At 31.9% G+C, this 22,485-nt stretch overlaps 2 protein-coding genes and 1 long non-coding RNA gene across 4 annotated transcripts; 2 read left to right on the top strand and 1 right to left on the bottom strand.

Annotated features, from left to right (window-relative positions):
* The first annotated feature begins 1,255 nt into the window (after positions 1-1,255).
* On the top strand, positions 1,256-4,227 carry LOC145034508 (uncharacterized). Of its 2 annotated transcripts, XR_013678090.1 has the most exons (3): positions 1,256-1,548; positions 2,862-3,102; positions 3,197-4,227. It is a non-coding gene; the product is annotated as an uncharacterized LOC145034508 (long non-coding RNA). The 2 variants fall into 2 exon arrangements; XR_013678089.1 differs by lacking the exon at positions 3,197-4,227 and having other exon boundaries at positions 2,862-3,186.
* A 10,243-nt stretch (positions 4,228-14,470) lies between these two features.
* On the top strand, positions 14,471-15,205 carry LOC145034507 (uncharacterized). Its single transcript, XM_078982936.1, has 2 exons — positions 14,471-14,841; positions 14,942-15,205. The coding sequence occupies exons 1-2, from the start codon at positions 14,545-14,547 to the stop codon at positions 15,155-15,157; spliced, it is 513 nt and encodes a 170-aa protein (XP_078839062.1). The 5' UTR covers positions 14,471-14,544; the 3' UTR covers positions 15,158-15,205.
* A 46-nt stretch (positions 15,206-15,251) lies between these two features.
* LOC145034505 (mediator of RNA polymerase II transcription subunit 10b-like) lies at positions 15,252-17,194 on the bottom strand. Its single transcript, XM_078982935.1, has 5 exons — positions 16,853-17,194; positions 16,614-16,694; positions 16,413-16,515; positions 15,523-15,612; positions 15,252-15,424 (listed from the first exon to the last, which is right to left on the bottom strand). Exons 1-5 carry the CDS (start codon positions 17,095-17,097, stop codon positions 15,353-15,355), a joined length of 591 nt encoding a protein of 196 aa, XP_078839061.1. The 5' UTR covers positions 17,098-17,194; the 3' UTR covers positions 15,252-15,352.
* Positions 17,195-22,485: the final 5,291 nt, after the last annotated feature.

The raw sequence follows: 22,485 nt of genomic DNA, 5'->3' as shown, positions 1-22,485 counted from the left end.
TTGATCTTAAATTAATTCATGGGTTGAGTTCTCAAACCTTGTCCGCACACCATGTATAGCATTCACATATCTACCTCAGAGCCTCACTAAATATGACATTATCCAAATCTTAGAAAAACACATTAAAAAAATCAGAACTAGAGAGAAATATAGAGAATGATTGGTGTGAGTGAAAGAATGAGGCAAATGGGGGTATCTATAACGAATTTCGGAAGGTGCACCGTGCACCTGGTTAGGGGTGCTGATGTGGCATTGTCTGGGTGGTGACATGTATCGAAATCCTATAGTGGTTCAAAAGTATGTCGCGTCTCTTGTATGTGTGCACGACTGTGTGCAAAAAATTCTGCTTTCTTCAAAATTCATATCTTCTTCATATGAGCTCTGTTTTCGACGTATTTTATATCCATGTGTAGTTATCAATGAGATCTACAACTTTCCTTTAGACACGGTCGGCTAATTCTCACTTTATTGTTATTATGTAATTTTAGTAGGCTTAGCATGCTAAAGTTCATATATAAATCACAACTTTTTCATACGATATTCCTTTCTCAAATGTCTTTATGTTGACGGATAGGTATTAATAATATATTCAACTTTTGTTTAGATTATTTTTTCTAACAATCGACCGATTTTAATTTCGATTTCTGAGTCATATTTCTACGATGAAACTTTGAAAAATCATAACTTACTCTCACGGAGTCAAATTTGGACGTTCTTTATATGCACACTCTCGGATGTACAACTAACGATTTTCGTTTAAATCACTTATGCTAATAAGTATCTATCAAAAATTCACTTTTTAAGATACGCAGAGTTGTGTCGGTTTAATCGCAAATCTTCGAAGAAGCATAGCTTCTTCATGCGAAGTGAGATTTCAACATTCTTTATATGTACATAATTTTTGTCACACATACTATAATTTCGATTAAGATTATTTATCCTAAATAATCTTCTTTTAAAAAATCATTTCTATCGCTTATTATATCTTATTTTTCTAACCCAAGTTTTTGGGCGTTACAATATCTCACACCCTATTGCCCTTCGCTCTCTCTCTCTCTCTCTCTCTCTCTCTCTCTCTCTCTATATATATATATATATATATATATATATATATATATATATATATATATATATATATATATATATATATATATATATATATATATATATATATATATATATATATATATATATATATCATTACTATATATGAAAGCCCTTTTCTTATGGTGCCGCCAAAATGAAATTCATAGGGTTAAAGTTCGTCCACGTACCCCACTATCTGAACGACACAACGTATGCAAACGTTGATTAAATCTTTCTGATGTTGCGTACAACCAATTCACTCTGTTCTAATACCTCCCTGCAATCCGCCTTCAAAACGACACAACTTACCATTAGGTCGATTCAATCCTTCGTGCCGTCGTTTCTCCTTCGACGCCTCGCTTTCTATATAAACCCTTTTCCTCTGGCACGTCCATAGCGTATTATTACGTTTCCAAGATGTCATGTTCCTCAACTTTTGGATCGGTTTGGCTCACCCGTCTGGTATGTGTTTTTTGTTTTTTTTTTTTTTTTTTTTTTTTTTTTTTTTTTAATTTTGGTTCCAATTTTGCTAAAGTCTCTTTCGGTGTTTAACAATACCTCAAATTTTTCCCTAATTCGAGAAATTAAATAGATTTTCAGATTTACATCTAGGGTTTTAATTCTTTTGTTCGGTATTGAGTTTCTGATTGCATCTTCTCTCTTTCTCTATTCTTTTGTCCCTTGATGTCTTCCCTTTAGAAATCGATCTATGTTTTTCTGTCTAAAATGAAAGTGGCTCTCCCCTGGAAAATTCTTGGATTAATCTACATATTGTTATGGAGCCTGATGAAATCAAGAAAAGAAAGCAAGGTCTACATGGTTATTAAATTGAAAATCGGGAATTAAGATGTGGACCTGTCATTAGGTAAAAAAAAAAAAAAAGATGCCCAAATGATTCTAAGAAACTGAAGGAATGTAAGAAAGCTAGTATGTTGTTTTGTATGGAACATTATCATTTTACTATGATAAAATTTTGAGCATAATGCTTCAGTTAAAATGAATCCATGGTTGATGAAAATATAAGAGAACCAATGGATAGTGATTGTTTGATGTTGTGAATGGACATCCAATTTCCATTGTTAATTTGAATAATAATTTTAAATATATTATGACATAACCTTGCACCCATCGGGGCTCTCATCTGGCTTTTGTCTTTGATGTCACAACAACAATGACCAAAATTATAAGCTCTATGACCAAAATGAACCACATGGGTCATTTTTGTAATTTACTATGCTAATTATGATTAGGAATTTCTATGTAAGGAAGAAATAGTTTGATGAAAGATTCTGGCGATAGCCCTTTAATTAGTTTACTTTGCTTTTCCTTTGGTTATTAATATTAGAATCACAAGACATGATTTTACATAATAAAAAATAACTATTTAGTTACGAGCATGGTTATTTGTTATTTCTATTCCTAGAGTCCAATTACCAATAGCAATGAATATGAAAATTGTTAATTCTTTTTCACTGTAGAAGCCATTTACATGATTTATAACTATACCCAAATTTCTCTTTGTCAACAATAAATGTTTAATCCCCTTCAATCAATCAACAACATCAACTACTTATGTATTAATTGCTTTCTAAAAGGTGCATTGTGTTGGCTTGGATTTATAATTAACCACTTAAGTTTTTTTTTTATGTATAGTGCTTTTGGTTTGCAAATTCTATCCATTTGCAGTGCAATATCGAGGGATTGATTTGTGACATTGAGTTCACTCAGACATAACCTGATTACTTTGTGATTCTTTTTCTTTCTATTATATGTAGGAAAGTTTAGTTTAATTGAATCATTGAGCTGGTAATCTGGTTGACAGTTAGGGAGTCCTGAATCTTGATATTGGTGGCAGGTCTGGTAGCATTTTTCAAGTTAAATCTAATGTTTGTAAAACTTTCTATAAAACCCTATCTCAATCAGATAAAATATATAGCAGGTGCTTGCAAATGGGAAGTTTACAAGATTTTTGGGCAGAAATTTGCAACTGTAGATCGCCCATATTTCTTTTTCATTGTAAATATGCAAGTGATTTTGTTTGGTTCAAATGTACATTCAATGATTTGCTTAACAAGATGCAAAGTAATTCTTTATCTTTTATGAATTGTAGACTCAACCCCTATGCAAAAACAAGTTGTTGCACAAAATTTTAACCAGGAAATGAGTAATTATAACTGTAATGAAGGGATTTCTAGAGGTGGAAACATTAGGGAGGGGCAACAAAGAGTAATACGTTGTTTTAACACTGGATAAGTGTGAGAGAAAAAAAAAAAAGTCGGTGGGAGCTCCTACCGGAACCTTTTTTTTACTACATTTTCATTATGGACATCATGGAGGTAAACAATTAGTTCTTCCTTTTACTCATTTACTCAAAATTATATTGATTAGAGTATATTTTGGATATAATTATAGAGATTAGCTCAAACGAGTCAAATGTGTCAGATTTTTCCCAATCCTTCATGTTGTGTAATGTGTCGCAAACACAATCTATTTTCCTTAATAGTTGAATTCAAAGACAACCCCAAAAACTCAAATAAGCCTACATGATAATCTTTTATATATTTGCAGTTCTCTCTTTAAACAACAAAGTGATGAGGACAGTATGTTCAAAAAATTTAGAGAGCCATTAATGACTTGATCAAGTCAAATTTCATATTTTTGTTGTCAATTTATTGATATTTGAGTTCTAATATTCAAAATTTGAAGAATAAATCTACTACTCGTCAGAGTTCTGTCCAAACACATTATCTTTTCGCCTTTTTTTCAACTTCTAAAGTGAGTTTTATAAGATACATACAACTTCAATGTTTCCTTTTGTTTTCTTGGTATCTAGTTGGTTGTTTTGTTTTTTTGGAATACCCCTTTTAGATTGTTTTATTTGCAAGTTTAGGGTTGTCATTATAACCAATTCCAATCGTATTGTCATTATAACCAATTTCAATCACGGATTAATTATCATAAAGCATCGAATAAAGAAACATTAACTTTGCATTTGATAATTAATTAATTATAAACATAGTGAAACCATGATAACAACCTACATAAATAGCACTTGCTTCTTGATGAATATGACATATTTAAAGTTAAAAGTAAATTTAAAAATTTTCTTGGATTATAATTTAATTAAATCAAAATGTCTACTTGCAATATTTAATGGGAATTTCTTCTTTATTTCGTTAATATGGTATGATAATTTGACATTCGTCAAGCTAGCATTTATGACTTTTTTTTTTTTTTTACAATTTGATAAAGATTTACCTGGAGTTCATTCACTCCTCAAGCTTCCTGTTATTTTTTTTTATTTTTTTTTTGCTATATAGTTTTTTTCTTATTGTTCAACTTTGAAGTTTGGATTCTTGTAGTTGGATTTGAGAATCATGATCCGCTATGGGTTTTCATACTAGATAATTTGGATCCAATTTATTCTTATTAATAAATCTACATCAGTGATGGTTAGAGAGTGACAGAATTGCAAATTATCAAAGAGCAATAAAGATCAATGGTCAACCAAGGAACAAATGCCTAAAGCTTCGAATCAGAATCAAAAATGGTATTTCATGAGTAATCTCAATATATATAGAATGCACAACAAATGATGTTGATAGATCATAGGTTTTCCATAAGGTGAAAAATCATATCAGCAAATCACAAGGGATTTTCATTTATTTTTTTATTATAATAACATACTTTCATTTTCTTATTCATACATTGAAAATACACCCATTTATATCATTGTATTTTTTTTGGTTATCAATATAATAAACTAAAGAAATACTCAAATTACCTTTCAAGGGTCGTGCTTAGCACGGGCCTCAAACTTTTCTAGTATATATATATATATATATATATATATATATATATATATATATATATATATATATATATATATATATATATATATATATATATATATATATATATGACTCTCTTTCACTCGTACACACACATTGTATATTTCCGACGAAAGAAAAAGAAGGAACTTATGAGCTGACGATGATCCCATCCTCCTTTCCGCCTCTCTCTTGTCGTGTTTTACCACTCCAAAAGACCCCTCATGAGTTGTTGCCTACCATTGAAGCAAACAACCCCAACAGAGGATTAACTAGCTAAAAAAAGACAATCAGAAAAACCATTTCTCCTCCCCCCTCCCCCCCCCCCCCCCCCCCCCTCCAGCGCTCTTATTTTTTCAACTGTTTCCGGCCCATTCCCACAACCACAAACACCTCTACTGTCCAACTCTTTTGACCAAATTTACATAACGAGTGTGTGTGTCTCTCTCTCTCTCTCTCTCTATATATATATATATATATATATATATATATATATATATATATATATATATATATATATATATAGTTTTATTGTAAAAAATAGTTGATATGTTTATGAAAATGCAAGTTTTTCAAAAGAAAAAAAAAACTAGTTGTGCAAAAAATGTAAATATATTGATATTGAATTTAATAAATAAACAGATAAATCCATTATTATTACAAAACAACATAAATGGTGTTGCTATTAAGACACCCTATACATATCTTTATCAAAAGTCAACCAATATGTAACTATTTTTAATCATTTTTTTCAAAAAACAATGTAATTTTAACCAATAAAAAAACTATAAAAATTATATGGGGTGTCCATTTAACCGACCCAAAAAAAAAATTATGCGTAAAGCTTGAAGTAACAGTAAAAATGGAATTGCTCCAGCATTTCATGTAAAGGTACTTATCGACAGAAAGCTTGATTGGTAGTGTGCAAAAAGAAACCGTGTTTCAAAAGGACCTACAATTAAATAATAAACCTTTAATTTATTTTGAAATAAATTAAACGTGCTATATTTTTTACAAATTTAGTAATAATATAAATTGTTTAAAAATATTAAGAGTAAATTATTTAAATCGTCCTTATGGTTTAGTTAAAATTGCACGCTTGGTCCCTAACTTTTTTTTTGCATTCGGATCGTCCCTGTGGTTTGATTTTGTTGCGTTTTTCGTTCCTGTGGTTTGATTTTGTTGTATTTTTCGTCCGTTACATACATTAAATTAGGGACCAAACATGCAACTTTTACCAAACCATAGGAACGAAAAATGCAACAAAAGCAAACCACATGGACGATCCAAGTGTAAAAAAAAAAAGTGAGAGACCAAACGTACAATTTTTACCGAACCACAGGGACGATTTCAGTAATTTACTCAAATATTAATAATTTTTATTTAAAAAGTGTTTGTTAATTGTTAATTAGCTACCAAAAGTTACAATTGTTTTGTGCAATGGTTAAAAAGAGAAAATTAACTGTTTCAATAAAATATTAGATTGCTCATGAAAACATTTTAAGATAGTAGAAAATTAGTTCATATTGCCAAAAGATGTATGTCAAAAAATAACAATATAATACGTAATTTCCTTTTAAAATCGTAAATATTTAATTTAATTATATTCAGTAGTTACTGAATATTTTATTATAAAATTAACACCACACATGCCCTAATTATTTTATTGGCCCAAAATATTTAATTTTTTTTATATATTGTATTTAGGCCAAATCATAAACGATAGGTCATACTCCATATCTGCTAATTAACCAATCCACCATCAGGCACGCACTTCAGAAGTCGAGTCCCAGTACACGATCAGTCAATCACCTCTGTGAATAATCAGTCGATCGCCTATATGAATAATTAATGATATTCCAAAACATTTAGACAAGGTAAGTAAAAAAAAAAAAAAAAAAACTTTAGTTTATATAATTTAATTCGTTACACGTTACATACTAATAGCCTTTTTTCCGATTCATCATTGGTATTTAAATCCTCAAGACCGGCCTTGATTACTAGAATACATTTTAAACAAATAATTTGTCATACAAATATCATAGTGGATCTAAAGTCAATGCTAAAAAGGCCTAATAAACAAATTTTGTCACATTCACATCGAATTCAATACATTTTATAGATACTTAATTTGTGTAATAAAAAAAATAGTGGTATTTTTGCTACATCTAAAAACAAGATACCTAAAGAACAATCTAATATGCTTTTTATTAGTAGTCATTTTATTACATTAAACCTTACCAAAGTAACCACTCTGTTTGAATGACCCCTTTTCAAGTTTCGAACTCAACATTTCCATAAATAATTTGAAATTATTTTTAATTTTCACCGAAACTTGGAAAAAATAAAATAAAACTTTCACCAAGGATTTCAAAATGTTTCTTCACCAAATTTTAAAACCACAAAACTCTCTTGCAACATCATTTGAGTCAGATTAAAATTGTGCAGAACATATAATAAGGCATAAAGCTAGTTCAAAATAAGAATGTCTATTCCGAAATAGGAGTGTCAAATGTAGGATTCAAACAATAAACTAATACAAGTTATAGGTGTGAGACGCACACTTGTATATGATGTGGTATTCAAACATTGAACTAATACAAATTATACGTGTGACATGTACACTTGTATATAATGCAAGTTTGATTACAATCGCGGTGAAAAGTGTAGATCAAACGGATGGGAGGCCAAAACCCCAATAGAAGTTTAGGGTGTGTTTGGTTGTAGAAAATTGTTTTATTTTCTATGAAAATGTTTTCAGAAAATAATGTTGAGTTTTTGTTTTCAATTTTCAACGAGAACGCGTTTGGTTGGAACGGATGGAGTTTTCATTTTCCATCTTAGAAATTTGGAAAACTTTGGAAAACTGTAAAAATCACTTTTCTAATTAACATACAATTTGGAAAACTGAAAATTTTCATTTTCTTAGAAAACTTTGGAAAAATAAACAAACCAAACGCGTTTTCAAAATTTCTATTTTTTTTGGAAAATTTTCCTAGAAAACTAGAAAAAATTTCACAGCCAAATGCACCTTTAGGGTGCGTTTGGTTGTAGAAAACTGTTTTCATTTTCTATGAAAATATTTTCAGAAAATAAGATTGAGTTTTCATTTTCAATTTCCAATAAAAACGCGTTTGGTTAGAACGGGTGGAGTTTTCATTTTCTATCTTTGATATTTGGAAAACTTTGAAAAACTGTAAAAACCACTTTTCTAATTTACATACAATTTGAAAAACTGAAAATTTTCATTTTCTTGGAAAACTGAACGAACTAAACGCGTTTTCAAAATTTCATTTTTTCTTGAAAAATTTTCCTAGAAAACTAGAAAATTTTCTACAACCAAACACCCCTTTGGATTTGAAATGGAGTGGAAAAACCTCATTAAAGGGAATGAAAATCAAAGAAATATACAAATAGTCAATTTGCTTGAAGATGACTCTAAGTTGTGAGACAACCAAGTTGCTGCCTTCGCAAAGTTGGCAGCCCAAGTTGTCCGTAACAACTCCTTACCAAGCTATTTATGATAGCTTTAATCATCTCAATCTCCCTGAATAATTCTTTTAGATAATTGTTTCAACGATAGAATCTATAAAATTTGTTGTGCTTTTCCATTTTTTGAATAAACTAGCATATATACTCATATTCCGTTCATTGCATGACTCTCTTATGATAATTAACAAATCGGATACTTTTTAGAAAAATACGTTTTTGTGTCTAAACTTGAAGTGATAGTCATAGACTCTCCTCAGTTGGGATTTCTTGGTAACCGAGGCATCGTATGAGAAAAATATCAACACATAAAATGAATATACATATTTCATGAAGCAATCTAGTTTCTTGATTACTAAAATAATTTTGTTTCCTACCCATATTTCTTACACTTTTGATATAACATAAAGTTGACGTGAAACGAATAAAGGGAACTCATAGGTGATCCCGGTCTTTGTTCAAGACGGTTTTTTTTTAAGAAAAAAACAAAAATTAATGCATTTAAAAAACAAAAAAGAATCAAAGTGGATTATTTTTTAATGACAAAACTCTAAGATTGGTCCCTGTGGTATTCAAAAAACTTTGGATAAGATCCAAAAAGTTTGTCACTTGCATTCAAGGTCCAAAATCAAGGTTTTTCGGTGTTTTTGGTCCAAAAAAACTTGAAATGACAGTTATACCTTTTTACTTTCTTTTTTATATATTTTTTATTTTTCAAATGCTATTTTAATTTAAAATAAAAAGAAAAGAAAAGAAATCTTTCTCTCTCTCTCTCTCTCTCTCTCTCTCCCTCTCTCTCTCTGAACCATGGTTTTGTTGTTCATCGTTTCCTCTCTTCAACTTCTTTTTACCCTTCTAAGTTCAACCTGACAATCAAGAAAAGAAAATGGGATAACTTGAACGGGATTGTTTTTCAATCTGAAAATTGATATCCATTTGAAGTTGTTTAATAACCAAGATGTGCCCCTTTTCTTCCCCCTTCACGCAAGTCCAATAACAAAGTTTATTCTCTAAGAAATGTGAAGAATCGATGAACTGTGTCTTCTCCACCTACAATTTGTGTTCATGGTGAAGGTGAGTGAAGATCTATAATGTTCTTCGGAAAAACCCTAGCATCTGATGCCACAACCTTAGATATGTAATGAACCGGGTGTTCTCCATCTCTCTTATTGCCGACGAACCATTAGGAAAACCCTAGCCTTCGGCACCGTCAACCGTCATCGCCTATGCCAACGAAGGAAGAAGGTTGGCATCAGTGGTGTTTTCATCGCCGCCATTCTTCAGTTAGGGTTTTTTTTCAAATCTCGACGACGAGTTCATTATTTGGTTAGGGTTTTCGTCTTCATTCTTCGTTTAGGGCGGGCTTTCTATTTCAGATCTGTCCATCAAGCGATTTAAAGCACCTGGACACGTTGTTTTTACTAGTGAACATACATTTTGGATCTCCAACATCCTGATAATCGACGAGCACCACCGGCGACACATAAACGAATTCATATCTAAGCTTCAGTGATTCCGATGGTGAAGGAGCATTAACCGACCATCAAACTATCCTCAAAGCATTTGTCAAAGCAACCCGTATATGTGTGGATTCGTTGAATGTGGATTGATGTCGATTTTATGGATTTAATGTATTTTTTGTCTTCGTTCTTGTTGTTGTTCCTACATACTGATAATCTTTTTCTTTTTCAGATCAAACAATTTTTTTTAAATACATCATCACTTTATCTATCAATATAATTTTGGTTTGAGATGAAGATATGAAAGGGATTTCATCCAGTTAGCCCTACATATACATAAATTGATTTTAGGTTTAGCGTTCACAGCATAAATCGATTCATATTAAGATTAGGTTTTGGAAATTAATTTTCTAAAGATGTTTGTTAAGAAGGAAATATGGAGATACAGTTGTGAGTTTGTTGAAGAAGATGATGGAGGATGAATGAAGAACTAAGAAGCATGTCCCCTCCCACTTTGTGTTAGAGAGAGAGAGAGAGAGAGAGAGAGAGAGAGAGAAAGAGAGAGAGAGAGAGAGTTATTTTCTTTTCTTTTTATTTTTAAATTAAAATAGCATTTTAAAAATAAAAAATATATAAAAAAGAAAGTAAAAGGGTATAACCGTATTTTCAAGTACTTTTGGACTAAAAACACAGAAAAACCATGATTTTGGACCTTCTATGCAAGTGAAAAACCTTTTGGACACTATCCAGAGTTTTTTGAATACCACAGACACTAATCTTATAATTTTATCTTTTTTAATAAGTCATCAAAAAGCAGAGACCATTTATCTAACTTATGGCAAAGATACAAGATAAAAAAACTAAAAAAATAAGGGGTACATAATAGTAAAACATATATAAAGACAAAGAGTGTCAAGCTCAACCAAATCCCGGGATCATATATATTTAAAGGAACCACAAAGTCTATAATACTCATAGACCTGATAATGAGGTAAACATTCGTGGTCAAAACGTTATAATTGTGTTGTAAATTAAATAGAAGGTGATCTGAGCTTTATGCGGTTAGAATATAATTTTTACATGTTTACATATTGCTTTTTTTTTTTTTTTTTTTTTTTTGAATATTGAAAGCAGGGGATCAAAAGCTCCAACTCTACAAAGTAATATGGCAAAAACTTTTTCTAAGAATATCGAAGATGGGGGACCAAAAGCATCAACTCCACAAAGTAATATGACAAAAACTTAAGGGGTCACATTTGATAAATACAAGGAACCAAAGTGGAAAACTATTGCAACCTTTGTGACTAATCTTTAATCTTTAATATATATATATATATATATATATATATATATATATATATATATATATATATATATATATATATATATATATATATATATAATCAAGATCAAATAAGAAGGAAATTTTTGGTAGGAAGGTAAGAAGTTTTTTTTCTACATATTTTTTTTCGTGAACAAACAAAATGAATCATTAGGTGATTCATTTGTAAAATGATTCCCAAGAAAAAAATTTTAAAAAAACATCTCGATGATTCATTTATATAATGATTTTGTTGTTATTCACTAAAATTGTCATAAAAGTAAAAATTTCTTAATTTACTTAAAAATGAATCATAAAGATATTTTTTTGAGAATTTTTTCTTGTGAATCATCTTAAAAATGAATCAACTAGTGATTCAATTTTTTTGTTCGTCAAAAAAATATGTAGAAAAAAAACTTCTTACCTTCCTACCAAAAAAAAACTTCTTACCGGATCTATATATATATATATATATATATATATATATATATATATATATATATATATATATATATATATATATATATATATATATATATATATATATAATGCAAGGGACCAAAAATGGCAAAAATAAAATACAAATGACCAAAAGTGGTAAATTCTTAAAACTTTTGTTGCTAAATTATGAATATATATGAAATGCAAGGGACCAAAAAGTGGAAATCGGAAAAATTGGAGCAAAAATTGGTAACAGATAAAACAATGGGTTACTTTCACAAAAACTCTCAAGTTTGCAGCAAATTAATGTTTTTACCCAAAGTTGATTTTTATGTTCGTTTTTGCCTCACATTTGTATACTTTTGTTCATATTTTGCCATATATCCGGTTTACAGGTGACTTTGGTGCTTACCTGTTGATGACGTCGCTGACATGAAGCTTATGTGGCTGCCATGTCAGCAATTATTTTTTTTAGTAAAATAAAATAATAAGATGAAGGAAATGAGTAGAGACGATGATCGAACTAACGACCTCTAGTTTCTTAAGAAAGATGCCTTACTACAAAGACACCCAGATGTCACCGAATATATTTCTTATGCATAATATATAATATCTAATTAACGTATAAATTAGTGTTTAATACACTTCGCTAAATTAAAAACTATTAAGTAGAGATAAGAAATGATGCAATGAAATTGGAACTCTTGACTTCCATAACCCAAACCAAGAGATTAACCATTAGGTTGAAAATATTTGTGAGATTAATTTCCTAATTTTATAAATATAATCCCGATTACTGAAGACTTTATTACTATTACTATTATGTTTTTAAATGTTAAAATATGTTTTAAAGCTTTAAATACATTTTAAATGATATTTTTATCTATATACATATATTTTTACGTATTTTTAAATCTTTTAAACTTCTAAAAACAAAAACACTACATATTTATACTTTTAAAAATATTTTTTAACGATATACATATGATTTTAAATGTATAAATATAATTTTAAATATATAAATATAACTTTTAATAATTTTAAATATATAAATATAAGTTTAAATATATAAATACATTTTTAAATATATTTAAATACCTTTAGAAATATATTTAAACATTTTAAAAGTATTTAAAGATGTAATTATACATTTAAAATGTATTTTTTTTAATTTATACAATATATACGAAAAATATGTATTTTGTGTGAGTTTTCACATATAAAAATATATTTATACACAATAATTTTCATTTAATACATGAATAATACGGAAAAAAATATGTATTTAATAAATTAATAAGACAAAAAAATAAAAACTGATACAATATATAATAAAATTACCTATTTATATTTATATGTAAAAATGTATTAAAATATATAGAAATAATCATGATCTTAAGGCTATAGGTACACCTTAAACCGCACACTCTTGTGACTGATGTGGCATCACAATGTATGTTGCACACAACACGGACCCCCATTTGCCATCCATTTGCCATTGTGGTATGGCCACTGTACCACAAGCCTTTACCGCACCTCTTCTGTTCCTTTTTTGACCGATTTAAGAAAAAAACTAGAGTTAAGGTGGGATATGCCACTCACAGTTTTGTAGTGTTAAAGAAAAAATAATGATATGACATGCAATAGTATTGTAAGCATGGTATTACACCCTATGGCCTAAAGGTACCATCGGTATAGCGACCATCTATTGCACACCACATCCACACATATAGCTAAAAACCACTTTTTCAAAATTTGGTCTTTAAAATTGGTTGTACATCCCTTGAAAGTAGTTTTAATACACATTTACTATTTTATTCAAATGTTAGAAAAACTAGGCTGTTAAATTCAATAACACATTACTTTTCAAAGCATATAGTTATTTCCAAACAATCAATAGACAAGGTTGTTCAAGTTATGAGGCGATTGTTGATGGTTTTAAACATAAGCAGCTTGCCTTCATCATCACTTTTAGGACCTAGACCTCAGTTGTGCTGAGAGGGCTTCCTGCTCTTTGCTTTACCAGTAATTTGATAGACGATGTCCTTCATTAGTCTGATTTGCAAATCTATCCCAAAATCCAAATATACAAAATTTACTATATAACTCGGTTGATGTGAAAACACGACAATAAAAACAAAAATATCTGAAGGTGAGACCTAATTCTCTCTTCCCAAAGGACAAGAATAAACAAATAAAAAAAACGTTTAGTGGTTACATGTACACGTTTTCTTATTTATATACTATATATATATATATAATAATAAATAATAATAACAACACAATGGCTATCAGGATCCCTCCCCCATCACACAAGTCTTCACATTATTGGCCCATTTGGCACATAGTATCTTATCTCTTTTGTCATTTTCCACATACGTGTCACTCCTTTCTTCACCAATTTTTTTTTTTTGCTTCCTTTCCTTTTGGTCAATCCAATTAAAAGCAATGGGACCCACATCCACCATCACTCAATTTTATTACCTACCAAGTCCCACTATTAGTACGAATACATCTACGCTATACTCACTTGTACTTTCATCTTCCCTTGGATTACCATCAAACTAAATATAGTCCAGTCTATTGTAACTATAAGTCTATAACCAACTAAGGTTTACACACGTATGGCGACAGTGACACTACAGAAAATATATGTTTGCACAAATATAACATGTGTACGTGTAGACTGTAGAGGTACAAGGTACAAGTCATCAATGCATTGGGAATAGATGGAGAATAGAAAGAGACAAAGATGGCTAAGATCCATGTCAATTCCAACGCGTACACCTGTCCTTCATTCGAAATCCCATAAAAGAAGGGGACTATATATAATAAATACTCACTACTCCTTTACACCATAATACTCCCAGCTAAGCTAAGAATTGTTAAAGAGAGAGTCAAAGAGTCGAAAGAAAGAATGTCAGAAGGCAGGAAGAGCAAGATCGAAAGTCGGAAAAGATTTACAGATAAACAAATAAGCTTCTTGGAGTACATGTTCGAGACAGAGTCACGACCGGAGTTAAGGATGAAACACCAGTTAGCTAACAAACTCGGGTTACATCCTCGACAGGTGGCGATATGGTTCCAGAACAAAAGAGCGCGATCAAAATCAAGGCAGATTGAGCAAGAGTACAACACCTTGAAGCTCAATTATGAGTCGCTGGCTTCAAAGTCTGAATCTCTTAAGAAAGAGAATCAGGCACTGCTTAATCAGGTATATTACCTACCTCAAAATTCAAAAACACCAAACCCAACGCAACTAGTTTCGCTCTTTCAGACGTAATTAATTTTGTAAAGATTAATGAATGATTTAGTTGGAGATGCTGAGAAATGCAGCGGAGAGGAATGGAAACAGCAGCAGTGGCAGCGAAGAATCTGAAGATAGGATAACCAACGAACAAACGGAAAACCACGAAAAAGAAGAAATTAGGGTTCCATTTCTGTACCTTGGAGAAGAAAGTAAATTTGCAGACATTCAAGGATGGGAAGAGAGCTTGGGGATGGATCTTCAGAGGTGGTTGGAATTCTAAAGAGATGAGATGATAGGACTAGAGTGTCGCTTTTGTTTCTGGAGTAAACATAGAAGTTGGCATACAGTTGTATATAAAGAAAAAAAACAGCAGATAAATGAAAGCATCATCGTTGATGTTTACCTGTTTATATATATAGAGAGAAAGAGAGAGTTTAAAACAAAGGTTTTTAACAATAAGTATTAAGATTGGATACTAGATCTCAGGTTTGAGCTTGACATCTCCATTTGGTAACATGGTTTGTGCTTGTGCAAGGCGCATGGATTCCTGCATCATCATATTCATATGAAACTAACTACAAGTAAGATTTAAGAAATGGAAAGGTAGTAAACATGACTTAGGGTTTTGGATATTAGAAAACTAACAGCTGCAGAAGATGCACGGATTTCCCTATAATCTTCAACTTCATCAGGAAATGCTTGTTCAAGTTCCTCCAGAAGATGCCTCCTCAACCCCTGTAGTAATTAGTAAAAACATAATATCATATACTCATATATGATAAAAACACCTATACTTTATGATTCAAACATATATTCTAATTACCAAGATGTTGCATCTGCTAATAAGGGAAATAAAAATTTGTCCTGTTTTGTTTTTTTTTTTTTTTTTTTTTTTGATGCTAAGTTTTTTTAGGTTGGAACTAATGACTAATGAGTAGGAGGGTAGTAAAGCAATGATAAATAAGCAGGAAGAATTGTTTTATGCCTTTATAAGAATACAACTAAATAAGAGAAACATAACATTTGGAACAGAGCATTCAGCGAATTCCTCAAACAGACAACCATTTCTTAGTTTTCAAACACCCACAATGTATATAAGAAACTTGCTTCAAAAAAGAACCATATGGAAGTCACACTCTACTCATTTGAGTCAGCTTGCAGCTTTAAATAGACTAACTACGTTAAAGAAAGTGTATTTAAGGGAACTCCTAGATGCTACAAAAATTAACCATTGCTGATTGAAAAATCACAATAGAAACCTTCAAAGAAGAGAAGAAGGTATGCTCTAAACCCTAAACCCTAAAGTGGTTTCAAAATCCGGGATCACAGATACAAAGAGCAAACAAGATACACCTTAAACTGCAAAAAAGTTGCAAAAGTATGCTGAACAACTAACTCTTAAAGATTTCCACAAAAACTTATTTTACAGAGGCATAGATACTTCTAGGCTACAGAATAAGTCCTACAAGAAGATATAGTTATGTACACATTAGTAGATTCATGATAACTAAACATACAGAACGTTGCATACAAACCTTGAAAGCATCAGTTTTTCCTTTAGTGATCTGGTTTTTAGCAATGCAGCTGTTTAAAACGTCCCTCGTGAATTCATCAGGATTCTTCCCATCATCAATCAAACTATAAAGTATAAACTCATTCAATTACACCAGAAAGTTATGATTTAAAACAGTATAAGGAGTTTTCAATAGAAAAGCTATCGATTATCGTATTCTTACTTTAAGACCTCCATCGGAACCTGTATATTACACTTTTCCGACAATTTCGCCATATTATCCATCTCCATAACAAGTGTGTTTCTGCATACAGAGAAAATAAAATTATCTAGATTCCATAAGTAAAAGCAGATGATTTGATTATGAATTTATTTGACATAGCGAGTCAGTATCGCAATCTTGAAACATGCTCGTGTTAAGAAAATACATCAAATTGATAAATACACAGGTAAAGAACTTACAGGCGTTGGAGAAGCGGGAGTTGGGAGGAAACGTTGAAGGAAGAGACAGTGAGGTAGAGCTGATGGATGGTTCCTAGGGTTTTCTGAATTGAATTGATGACTTGGTTTAGGTTTTGCTTGGGATCGTCGGATGACGAAGTAGTTGCCGTAACTGTTGATTCAGCAGGTGAAGCATCGTTGTTTTGGGGGTTAAGCGTTCCATTACCGCCGGAGGCTGCTGCTCCGGTGGTCTGCGAGGATTCCATCTCTGTTCCGGTTTCAATACAGATCGAGAGATTTCTTGCGGGTCTTGGGTCGCCGGTTTCAATACAAAGGCCCTAACCAACCGTCCGTTTTGGTTTTAAACGGTCCTCATGCACTTAATTTCCTTTTATTATATAGATTTTTTTTTTTGCATATATAAGTTAGGTTAAAACGTGACAAATTATCTCCTATCTAATGAATATGAGATAATGAACTTTTGATTTGTATATATTTGTCATTGATTTTTTTGGTTCATATATACATTTTGAATATGTTTAACTTTATACATTTAATCATTATAATCGATTACTCTTGACAAAAAAAATAATATTAATAATAATAATAATAATAAATCTTATAAGAGTAATATATTTTTCATTTTATACACATTTAGTCCTTAATATATTTTTTTTATTAATATTTTTGTTTGTTGTAAAATAAATTTTTATTGTTTTTGTAGACATTCAATACTTATAACCGATTTTTTTTACGATTTTTTCACAACATACTTACAGGGTCGGTCCAGACGGTGGGCAACCCGGGCGACCGCCCAGGGCCCACGACTCTAGGGGGTCCAAAATTGTTGGGCTATGTAGTGTATATATATATATATATATATATATATATATATATATATATATATATATATATATATATATATATATATATATAATTATTACCAATATGATTTTTAGAACCTAAAGTTGGTTCAAACTTAAATTAGCTCAAAAAATAAACAATTTGGCTTGCTTGTTATTGTTAATTGAAGGTGTTTATAGTGAACAATAATTGATATTTTTTTGAATCTTTATTATATTTTTCTTTAAGGGGTCCTTTTTTTTTTCCGTCCCGGGCCCCATATACGTTTGGACCGGCCCTGCATACCTATGGCATTGGTTGTTTCGTTGCTTAGTTTTTATGGTTTAACTTAGCCACTTAGGTCTTGTCTTCTTAACATCGTAACTTCTTTCTACGATTACAGATTTTAACGATCTTTTTATCCACGCGTTCATATATAAATATATTAAAATTTTCGATTAGATTACTCCCATTAAAAACAATATATTTTTTATTACCATTTTATTAAAAAAAACATTCATACATACATTCATAAAGAGTGCATGGACATAGAGATTATAAGTGAAAATGTATTACTTTTTAAAGAAAATGATCTAAATGAAAGTTGTAGTAGAATCAAATACGAGCGTGTAGATATAAAGATTGTTAAAATTTGTGATCAATTGAAGAAGTTTCGACGTTCAAAACACAATATTGAAGACAAACCATAAGAACTAAACAACCAAGCAGTCGAGGCCGCGGTGTCCATAAACATGGATATCCACTGGCACCTTATTAATGATTGTTCCGCATAGGATGTCATGAGAAAAAACTAAAAATAAAACGGTCATAAGTATAAATGTATAAAAACAACAAGTAATTATTTAGCAACAAAAAATTATTAAGGACTAAATGTGCAAAAAAAATATATTAATGTCTAAATGTGAACAAAATAAGAAATATGTTATCCTTTTTAAGCCATTTTTTTCGGGTTACCTGAAGTAGCCAATTATAACGACTAAATGTGTACACTTAAACAAGTTGAAAAAGTAAATATGGACGAAAAATAATTCAGTGATTAAATGTGTACAAATTGAAAATTGTATTATCATTTTAGGTCATTATCCCCTATAAATATTTTTACTCACAGTTATCATTCCATATTTTTTTAAAATTATCTCATTAAAGGTATATTATGAACATATCAAATTAAATTAAATTAAACGATAGAATAATAACACTCGTCAAGATTTTAGTGGATATAAATATTTATAAGCATAAAAGATAATAGACAATTGATTTTCTTATTAATTATATATAAATTATATTATAGAGTTGGTATTATGGTTTATCAAAATTAGTTGGTAACAACTATTAAAAATCATAACTATTATAGTTTTAGTTATTGTAGTTTTATTTTGTTGCATGATTGGTTGTTTTAGCTAACATGCGAAACAACATGTTTACTACACCTGATAAAATCTGAAACGACATGACAACTCGACACAAGCCCTACACAAAATTAGCTGATTTAGGTAAAAGATTTCGACAGGTTTAAGTAAATGGGCTTAAGTAAACGAGTTGACACGACACGATACGATAACTAAACGTGTTTGGTTAGGGTTAAGACTTTTTACTCAAAGATCACTCGAGTATGGCCCTTTTAAATATATATATATCATTTTTTATAAATTTCATATTTTTATAAATATGTTATATATTATAGACTTGTAGTAGGTCAAACTAAATAATTAGAACTAAAATTCAAACTTTCAAAGTGACTTAATTTTACTTATTCTCAGTTTCTCATGGCCTACCCCCTTTACTCCCCAACTATAACTCTTTCTATTTTGTCTTTTAAACTTGCTATGAATTTTTTCATTCCACCTCCCAACTTTAATGTTTTTCATTTTCCTTTTCGCCTCACCATCTCCTACTTTTCAACATTTAAAACGTTTTAACCTGACATGACACAACACATTTACAAGGTCTTAACTATAACACCCAACCACTCAAGTATTTTCCTTCTGGCCTCAAAGTATTAAACATTTGCAAAAACGGGCCTTGTGTCATGCATACCTAAGGCATACACAAGGCGTAAGCCCTTAAGTTTAGGCGCATATCTTTGTGAGTACGTCGGGCGTACTCAATAGGTACGCAGGGCGTACTCGTCTATCATTTAAACCCTAAATCTGGGGTTTTAAGACCTATTTAAGCAACTTATCCCTCATCAATCCTTTCCACCTTCAGCCGCCATCCTCTCAAATGATCCTTTGCAAACCTTAATCTTTATTTGAGAGCTTTTGAGCTTTTTAAGTGTTTTGTGTTCATCCTTTAAGGAAATAGTCCATTAGAGAGCATTTAAGGAGCATCAAGCTTTGTGGATATGGAAATTTCATCTCTCTAGCAATCTCTATAAGGTATAAAGTTTTAAACTTCATGAATATTTCATTAGATCTTGATAGTTCTTAAGTTTTTGTGCCTTTTGGTTCGATAATCTTGGTATATATGAGTTTGGCTTACTCTAGACCAAAAGAGTTATTCTTTCAGATGTTTTTGAGTGTTTGTAGTCATAAAAATGTGATCTCGGTCCCTTTCTCCCATCCATGCAAGAGTTATAAAACTTGGGTCATGGGTAGTAATTAGGGTTTGGATTTTGAGCACTTCGTAGCCATGCGAAGTCATAAAGTTGGAAACTTTATGACTAAGGAGGTTATTTTGGGGACTGGATATGAGTTTTGGATGTATTTTCTTAAGGAAATAATCACTTAATAATAAATTAGGAAGTTAGTTGAGTATGTCGAGCGTACCTGAAGGTACGCAACACGTAGCCCCAAAGGACCCTGTAATCAGTCGAGCCACCCTCTACGTTGGGTGTAGTGTTAGAGTATGCAAGGCATACTCAGCCTGTGGGGAGACCTTTGACATTTTAATCTTTGACATTGACTATTACTTTAACCAAGTTAACGTTAAGGGCATTTTGGTTAATTTTAATAGCAGCTTTGATATTGGGTCCTTGTCATTTGTATAGGCGATCTATAGATAAATATTTGGAGCATTGATTAGTTCAACTATTCTCAAGTTGTGAGATGAGTTTTCCTCACTGTACCCATGGGTCGAAAGCACCAATACCGACCTACTAGGTTATGCATCCTGGTATGTAAGATCATGTTGTGTTGGTTATATGATAGATTGGTAGACCCAAACGGTACCTATATTTGTTGGATAAGTATTTATGTTTATCTATTGTATATGTCAACATATTGTAGTTGGGTTGAGGAGGTCCTACTTTATGTTGAAGGCCAAGATAGTTTGAGCGTTCAGGATAGGTTGTATACCTTCCGAGGTGGTCCATGTTGCAATAAGGTGTCTAAGCCAATAACTAAATTGTTATATTCTTGAATTAGAAGCAAAGTCCTTTTTGGGTTCAAAACTAGTATTTTGATAGATATATACTTTTGGAGGAAGATGCTAAATTGCTGATTTATTATATGATTAATTTAAGTGGGGGAGAGTTGTAAAACCCCGTTTATTTATTAGATAAATAAATAAATTAATGAATGGCTCGTAGCCTAAAACAAATAATTATATATGCAGGGTGTTGGTCTCGAGGAGTTAATTGGCACAGTTTTAGAAGTCAGGGGTTAAAAATGTGAGTTTCGGACTCAGTTTGTAAATATTTATGAAGATAAGGGTTCCGTGGTAACTATTTGGATTTAATTTAAGAAGGAAATGTGGTGGAAGGGTTGATTATGTCATAATTATGATGTTGGGGGACTAAACTTGTCAAAAGGATGAAAGTTTGAAAGGAACACGGGACTTAAACCCGTCATTCCCTTCTTTCCCGTTTTCTCTCTAAACACGCCTAACCCTAATGCTTCACTAGCCGCCACCATTGATGAAGACTCCAGCCGTCGCCTGCCTTCCTCTTCGCCATCTCTACCGTTGCCGGACGTCGGTTTGCCGAGAAGGACCGCTGAGATCGACACCGCCATTGGAAAGAACCGGTCGAAGGGTCGTGGTTGGATCTCAAGATGGACAACGCCTTTGCGGGTCCATTTCACCAAGTGTGGCTGCTGCCACTTCACTTCTACGATCTCCCCAGCCGCTGTTGCATCCTCAGGGTCCGATTGCCACCTTTTGGCCACCGCTACTTCGTTGTCGAGGTCACAGATTGTCGGGGGAGTACCGGAATATTCCGGCATCGTGTGCTTTAAGCCACCAAGCGAACATTGAGCGTCCACAGCCTCCTTCCCCTTCTCCTTCTTAGGCCGCGCTGTTGTCGCCATCTCGAAGCTTCTGCCGTCGCCGCCATGCGCCACCTGGTGGCTGTGGGTGTGTTCATGGGTGAATGTTCGTGTGAAATTGTTGCTACCGGTTTCAATCGGGTGTGTATGTCTGTTTCCGGTCCTGGGAGTGTTGTGTGTGATCTATTGTTGGCCGGAAAGCCTAGGGCCGCCACTGCCACCACCATGAGGTGGTGGCTGCCGTCGTGTACCACCATGGGTGGGTGTTCTTTCGTGTGTGTTTTTATTTGTAATTAGATTAGGGTATGCGTGTGTTGATTAGATGAGCATTGTAATTGTAACAAAATGGAATAATGAGAAAGAACACTAACCACCACCGTGAGGTGGTGGCTGCTGCCTCCTGCCGCCACCGGCCGCCGTGTCGGGTGGCGGTGTGCTTTGATGGTGTTTGGACTCGTTTGGATGATTGGAAAAGGGACTAAAACCCTAATGGGCCTTGAAACCCTATTGGGCCTAACAAAGCTTAAGGGATTCTAATGGACCCAATAAAACCCTAATGGGCTTAATAATATTTTAGTGGGCTTG

This window comes from Lactuca saligna, chromosome 3 (assembly GCF_052625555.1).
Source record: "Lactuca saligna cultivar CGN05327 chromosome 3, ASM5262555v1, whole genome shotgun sequence".
NCBI lineage: Eukaryota > Viridiplantae > Streptophyta > Magnoliopsida > Asterales > Asteraceae > Lactuca > Lactuca saligna.
The sequence above is the reverse complement of the archived record's forward strand: the minus strand, read 5'-3'. Positions and strand labels throughout refer to the sequence as shown.